The 7944-nt window shown below is 38.0% G+C and overlaps 2 protein-coding genes across 2 annotated transcripts in view; both read left to right on the forward strand.

Moving 5' to 3' along the window:
- The first annotated feature begins 2094 nt into the window (after positions 1 to 2094).
- Positions 2095 to 5458, forward strand: LOC108973419. The gene is made up of 3 exons (XM_018940678.1): positions 2095 to 3132; positions 4033 to 5091; positions 5153 to 5458. The coding sequence occupies exons 1-3, from the start codon at positions 2176 to 2178 to the stop codon at positions 5405 to 5407; spliced, it is 2271 nt and encodes a 756-aa protein (XP_018796223.1). The 5' UTR covers positions 2095 to 2175; the 3' UTR covers positions 5408 to 5458.
- Positions 5459 to 6807: 1349 nt separating this feature from the next.
- LOC108973417 overlaps positions 6808 to 7944 on the forward strand; it is an 11687-nt gene continuing 10550 nt past the window's right edge. Inside the window, exon 1 of the mRNA XM_018940673.1 lies at positions 6808 to 7860. Within this exon, the coding sequence (XP_018796218.1) occupies positions 6937 to 7860 (924 nt within the window). The 5' untranslated portion in view covers positions 6808 to 6936. The remainder of the gene's footprint in view (positions 7861 to 7944) is intronic.

The raw sequence follows: 7944 nt of genomic DNA on the forward strand, positions 1-7944 counted from the left end.
GACCGGAAGTCGTGAGCTGCTTGAGTCATATGTAAAAGAATCGTTTCTGGCCACTCCCACGTGAATGGCGATCAGAAAACTTTCCTCACTTGCGTGAACTTCTACACATGACTCCATCCTCCCGGGTGAACAACATATACAAGAAAAATATWGTTAAAAAGCTGAATGGCGCATCCAGTCGCGAGAATTTCCTATCAAATTTTGAGAAACGTGCGTTTATTGTCAGGAGAAATTAGATTGTGAACTATGACCATGATTGTTCAACTTCAAAAACAAGCTTTACAACTTTAAAATAATAGGTAGAGGCCCACTTTGAAATCATCTGTACCTTCGCATCTTCTCTTGCGTCTTTGTATAGGCTTGACGACTCTTTGACTTTTCCCATTCTGTGGAGAAACTTTTTGAAGTATCCGTGTCCAGAAAGCCGCTGGCTGTCAACATTACGTTTTACGRTTTGTCCATGAGTTTAGGTATTTTATTAGTCTTAGTTCTTCTTTATTTGTTCTTTTGCGCTCTTGTTAGCTCCTACAGATTCTTATTTTCGTATGTCAAAACAAATAACAATTTGAACATTACCGCTTATAACTAATATTGCATATCCTGACTTTGTTCGGTAGGCTGATCCAACTCTGCGGTCTGCGATTCGGTGCACTCTGGCCACTACCTCACGCCGGTTTTCCTTTTAAAGCACATTTGCCCAGATCTCAGCTCCGTATAATAGGTCGTTTATTGTCGAGCTTTCTCTTTTCTTGACTGCTTAGTTGGGAGGTGATTTTCGCTRTCTTTCCTGCGGCGTGATGAATTTGTAACCATAAAGTTAGACTGGGATTCAGTCTTAGGCCTAGGTAGTTTACGGCTTTTTGTGTTCTAAGAATATTCCTAGTCGTTTGCATGCCTATTTCAAGGTGTGTGTAGCTAGTAGCTAGCTGGAGGTTGTGTGAGTCAAGCCATGCTTGCGTCCGTATCATAACCTGATTAAGCTTTCATCGCGCTTCTTCTAGCTCYCGTGCTGTAATTATTGCTGCAATGTCGTCCGTGTAACCAATAGTAAGTATAGCGCTGTAGCTGATGTTCCACAAGTCTGGGCCCAGAATGGATCCTAGGGCTGCTCCTGACGTAAACGCTATCTTTTGTGATAACTCTCTAGTTTGGTACAGCAGCTTTCTGTTCTTACGGTAGTTCCATACCATAGCACTGGGGCAGCCGAGGATTTTTTTAAAGTCGCCAGCAAAAATATTCTTTTGTATTTATGCTATCAGGTTGCTTTGTCCGAACACCGAATTTCTTCATTACTATTTTATATCCCAAACCCCAGAGGTTTTTCTTAATATCCTCGCGTAGTTCCTTCAATTTTTTCTTTTTGCTATCATCGCTGACATGCTTCAGCTCCTTTTTTGCTGCTCGGAATCCAGTCTGGATCTCTTGTAGGATCTGCGAAGGCGGAGGCATGTGCGTCTGAGTTGGGCGATTTTTTTTCTGTTCAACAGTAAACTGCTGCTTTATGTATTATACTTATATTAAGTGTTGTGTGCTCGACAGTTTTCCTTGTATTTTTGGGAGAACTGCTAGATGGGTTATGGTTGTCTATTGCGGAGATTAATTTTTGTTTTAGTGCTTAGTTTCGAAATGTTCCACTTTCGCTAACCGCTTGGCTATCTGTATATATTGTATAAATATATTCTTTGTTGTGAGTACACTCCTTTTCAGAACAAGAATGCCGCTGGTAAGACACTTCAGTGATCTGGTAGACGAAAGGCAATTTTGGTACCTAATTTTGTTGAAAAGACACAACCTCCCACTATATTATTTGGTTCGGGCCCATCCGTATAGAAACTAATCCCTGCATCCCTCTCAAAATTAACGGTAAAAGGAGTGGTCAATTCAATCATTATTTTTGAGGAAAACTTATCGAGATAATAGAAAATAAGCGAAACTAATTGTATCAGTTACGAAGAAAAATTTTGTCGCATAATAGCTATTGAAAAAGCATAGCTGTTTCGAATACCTTTTCAATTGGAATTCAAAAAAAAAAAACAACGCTATTGTAACTGTTTTCCTATGATGTGACATTCAAATTAATACGTGAAAATTTTTAATACGAAATTTTTTGTATACTCGTACCGTGTTATTTGTACCATTATTAAAGTGTTTAATCTAAATTTTATGTTTTAAAAAATGAGTAATCGACGGAGATCTTCGTCTATTCGGCGAAATAACAAATTTAAAATTGAATTAGCAAAATTTTTAAAGGACAAGGACGTACCACAATGGTATCGCGCATTCTCCACTTTCCAGCTCAACGCCGCTGATCAGCTAATGATGTCCATACGCGACGATGTTGAACAGGACACAGCACATCGTGTGCGTTATTGCCTTAGCGTATTGGGTTTACAGCCGTTGCTCGAAAATAAGGACTTGAAATTAATAATGCAATTAAGCGGTGGCAACGACTTGGCTTTCTTATGGTTCCTAATGGAATCTCACTACAAGACTTCAAATGAAAATGAGTATAGTCTCAACGAACAGTTAATACTTTCGGGCATTGCACATTTGGATATGATTACAACGTTACGTGGTTTAGATGGTCTATTGCCGCGTGGTCATAAATCAAAGCGTACCATAGCAAAATACAATGCAAACATAAAAGTCAATAATAAAATACCAAAGAAAATGCGTATTGTGGGAGATGGTAAACTTATGCCATATTTTCAAAGGCTAGAACGTCCCAAGCAGATTAATGCGACGCATAACTTGAAGAGACCTGATTATAAAGTGAGATTTAGAGCATATGAAAAATATAAGGATGCGAACTATGAACCACCCAATGAGAAGAATCGTTGGTTCGCTATGTACACGTTCAAGGAAACGGTACGAGTACCTTTGACTGAGCTTCGCCTGTATTTTGATGGTTTCTTTAAAGAAATTGGTAATAATAATACAGGCGAAAAAGCAGCCATTCGTATTATTGATTCGGCGTTAAGAAATTTAGATAMATATAGTGAAAAAACAAATCTATGCCTACATCACCAAAGGGAACTGGAAGATCTGGAGCAGAAGAAAATAGTGCAGGAAGTGGAAAAAAGGGAAAAGTGTTTGCAAAGTTTGGATTTATTTAATAGGAAAAAGAAAGAGGTATGATCACAATCGTGTTTGTGATGAATTAATAACATAGTTTTAAGTATTTGGAAATCCAACAATATTAATATTCGTTCTTCGTTTAATTGTCGACGGACTGTCACGCCCCTACTAGGACTATTTAGGCGATTTATGCCTCTTATTAACTTGCTTTTCCGTAATTACTTGAGTTAGGTGATCCAAGGTACCAGTTTAGACACTAATGGCAGCCCAAGGGTGACATGTTAGCACTTCAAAGCAGTTTTGGACCATAGCTTCGCTCTTAGTAGGGCTATCTAGGCGTTTTACACCTTTAATTAATTTGCTTCTCTGCAAATAGGTAGAATTAGGTAGACAACGAAATCCCYCATAAAGCACGCTCTCTATCATTTTCAGCAGATACCTTATCGATAATCGGCGACTCTAATGCAACTAATGTGCGGGGTTTCAATTATCTAAACCACACATGCCATCATACAACTCTTAAAGATCTAAATTCACGGTTCCTTAACCTTTTGCGAGTTCGGAARTGGATAATTTTATTCATTAAACGGCGACAACTAAGGGTCGGCGTAAGCTTATCCATGTTTCTTTGCTTTGAACGGCTACAATTTTTTTACACAGAAAAGTTAGGTTTCTACAAAATGACTTACAATGATTTTTTTACGCCTAGCAATCTAACAGTTTATTTAATCCACTTCTAGCGAGAAGTCTTATTCTAAGTCCCTTAAARAAGTTTTGATGGTCCGCGCTATCTATTAAAAATCGATCGTAGTAGAGCTTTTTGGCAAATCAACAACGAACTCCTTTATTAAATTATGTTATAGTGGTTATATCTCCAGTTAGTTTTATAATCGTAATTAACTCGTTAGTCAGTAAAGAATTTCAAATTAAACGAGCTTYACAAATGCTTTGCAGGAGAGATTAACGCGCATACACGAAGCTTTGGAGAAAGAAGTAGCTATTTATCGTTCAAAATATAAAGACAAAGTGAAGAATAACAAAGAATATTTACACATGCTAAGCAATGMCAATTACAGTGAATATTCGATCCGGGACGATGGTAGCTTTTGCACATTGGAACCATACTTGCAGGAGGAGCGCATAGAGCAAATTGTACAGAGCGACGCTAACATACAGTCGCAAGGTCAGAAAAGCAAATTGCGTCTGCTGGGCGGTGGGACCGTGAAACGCGACACAGTAACAAGCTTTTTAGATATGAAAAGAAGTTCCATACTAAGCGAAACCGATAGACTATATATACAGAAATATGATTATGGACATCAAAAGACGATTTCGCCCACCGCATCGCAACTCTTCTTTGAATCGCCCACTGGCAATAAACCGTATAAGTTTAATTATGAAAAAATATTCAATTGTGAATATTATTTTAATAGAGACAAATTTATCAAGAAAGTATGTGCGCGTATGCTCGAGGAAAATGCAAATTCAAAGATCGATCATTGTTACGATATGCCGAATGTGGGCGAGGTGGCGCGAAAATACGCCGATACAAAATGGGATGAGCAACAGAAAACTATGCGACAATGCTATCATCGCACACGTAAAGCGATTGGCCTAACATCGATTGAAAATTTAGATGCACAACAACATTTGCCGCAGACTCAGGAGTTACCCAGCGATATGCCAGCGCAAGGTTTCTACGATTGTGAGGACAAGGAATTGATGCATAGCATGCTGCGCTCTGCTCTTGCGCATTTAGCTAAGAATCCCAAATATGTGTTGGCTTCTTTGCCGGATTGTCATAAGTTGCCGTGTCTGCGTGAATGGATCTATGAGCGTTACGGCAAAAGATATACGTATGCGGAACGTGTTGCCGATTTTGCGCATTCGCGTAAAATTTCAAAAGGTATTAACAATTTGCGGTTAGGCGTACAAGTACCCACAACATATGATGTCGGTAAAATTGCATATCTTCATCCAAAGTCTACTTGTCATAAGTATATGTTGAAGAAGGTAAGGTTAACATTTTATGCACGTTCGTCTGCCGCTTACGTCTTTTCAATGCATTTTGTAGGCGAAACGCATGCGTGCTGATTACTTTCGACAGACTAATAAAGCTTATATGGAGAATGCACGTCTAATGTGGCTTACAATGAATGACGCTCAGTGCTCGATATCCCAGCGTGATATATTCTTCTCTTATATGCCGCAACGTATGAACGATTTGCATCACATTAATCCGTGGAGCCTGCGACAAGTTAAAGATATGAAAACCCCCCATGATAAGAGGCAGAGAGAGCAGAGATCGAAAGCTACGGATGGGTTCTGAAAGCACAATTTGCCTGTGTAATCTCTTTTCCGATATATTTTGTGTAGTAAATTTAATGTTAGTCTATCACTTAAGTAYTTAAAAGAAATAAATTATTACTAAGAATTAAGTATTTAAAGCAAACCGATACAAATTAATTGATAGATAGTTAGAGGCATGGGAAAACTTGACCAGAGAAGACCAATTCAAAAAACAACAGAGATGAATTTACTCCAAAAGGGGTGCAAGACCAACACAACCAAGAAAATAATCCTTTTGTCTATTAAAAGCGRAACCGGAATTGGAACCCTTCTCCAAAAGACACGTATTGTGCTCTCCATGTTTTATACATGCTTTATGTCAAGCAATACATAAGTTGTAAAAAAGATCAGATCAGTAATAATTCTCGGGGGTCTTATCTAAAATATCTATAACTCTACAAATAGAAGACGCTAGGCTGCAACCTAATAGTTTTGTATGGTGTTATTGGAATCACCGTTTACTTGTGGATTGCGGTTTTATTATTGCAAAGAATTGTGGGAGACAAAACATTATTAAAATACTCGTACTGAAGTTTAATAGAGATCTCTGTTCTCTGCGCCGCTCTGTGAGACTCCGAAAGTGACAGAAATTCACAATTTTAAGATTAAGTTTTTTAGACTACAAAGGGATGCGTCATGATGTCTCCCATCGAACACCTGCAAAGTGAGGCCCGTATGTTCTCAGTTAAGGAGCGTAAYGAACTCCTCTCCAAGCAGTTTCTGCTGGGGTGCTTTCGCAAAAATCATTCACAGTAGAGCCATTAACACCTTTACCGACTCGCTCTGAGTGAATGACGTACTTGGAGTGAAATCACCTTCCATCGCAGACGAACAGCTCAAGTTTCCGTGATAATCGAAATTAACCCTTACGCAACTTCGTTCTGGATACTGTAGCAAGTTATACTCTACTTATCTAGAATCGACTCTGACTTAACAAACATATATTCAACGCGCAACGAGTCACCATACCCTGCTAACGCTACACATCTGACACCACACTCCTTATGATTCGACCCCGYCGAAACAGCACGTTTTCTGGCCTTMCGATGGATGACCTCGATGACAACTTATCTGAACCTTACCACCGTATCGGGGACTAGATAACTGTCATAACAACACGAACAACAACAGGTCTTAGGTTAGTTTTAATGTGTCTGCATACCARGGAAAACTTGAATTTAACTTTCGAAACGTACCATGATTACAGTGCTTAACAACCTAATGTAGGAACATGGTATAATATATCACACTGCAAACCTTCTTTAATTTTCACAATATACTCAAAATTGTTCAAAACTGACGAGAGTTATTGTCAAATGAAAATATACAATTATTTTCTATCAAATTTTTTCGTGCGCTTTACATGGATAGATTCTTGAAAATTTTCTCTTGAAATTTATCATAATTGGTATTTAAGWTTTTCTGTGCAATTTCGTTCGAAATACAAATATATTGCGGAAACAAATTATATATATTTTTTCATTGTTTTACAAAAAATTCTTTATTAAAATGTTAAGCGCTCGCAAGGACAAAAAGTTTCTATTTGAGTTTATGCATAATAGAGATKTGCCAGCTTGGTATCGTGGCACTTCGCCATTTCAAACAGAAGCTGCCGATGAGCTTTCCAACTCGATACGTGACGATGTCGCCCAAGAAACGTCTCATCGCGTACATAATTGCCTAAGTCGACTGGGCTTAATACCAGCTGTACGCGATAAGGATCTGAAAATGCTTATGAAATTGAGCGGCGGCAATGATTTGGCTTTCTTGTGGTTTCTGATGGAGTTGTATTATAAAAAACCTGGTGATGAATATAGTAGTCTAAATGAACAACTAATACTTACATCTATAGCACATCTTGATATGATTACAACATTGCGGGAATTGGATAATATTTTACCGCCAGGMCACCAATCCAAACGACAATTGGAAAAGCGTCGAAAGCAGAAGTTAAGAGATAAAAGTTGGCTAAGTCCACCACATAAGCTAGTAAAAAAGCATTCATCACCGTATTTTAACAAGCTAGAACGACCCGTACAATATGGTAAACCACTAGAAGTAGAACGACCCGATTTTAAGGTTAAATTCTTTCGCTATGAAGTCTATAAGGATCGAAATTATGTGCCACCAAATGAAGAAAATCGTTGGTATGCCAAACATAGTTTCAATAGGGCCAAACGTATTTCAAATAAAACGATACGTGATGTTCTCAATAATCTTTCGGATAATATAGAATTAATACCGATTATATCTAACAGAGCTATAGAGGTCATTGATTATGCATTAAGTGGACTGCACGAAGTGAAAGGCAAAGTATTATGTAAGAAACATCAAATTGAAGAGGAGGAGGCGAAACTACGACGTACGGAATTCATGTTAAAGAAACGGGAAAAGTGTTTTGCAAGCCTCGAATTGTTTCAAAAGAAAAAACARGTATGAATTTACATTAAAAAATTAATTATACACACTTGAAATAGTTGAAGTGAAAACATTTGGTGCTGAGTACGAACCTTAGCT

The sequence above is a fragment of the Bactrocera latifrons genome, unplaced genomic scaffold (genome assembly GCF_001853355.1).
Source record: "Bactrocera latifrons isolate USDA-ARS-PBARC rearing strain unplaced genomic scaffold, ASM185335v1 scaffold_478, whole genome shotgun sequence".
Classification (NCBI taxonomy): Eukaryota; Metazoa; Arthropoda; class Insecta; order Diptera; family Tephritidae; genus Bactrocera; species Bactrocera latifrons.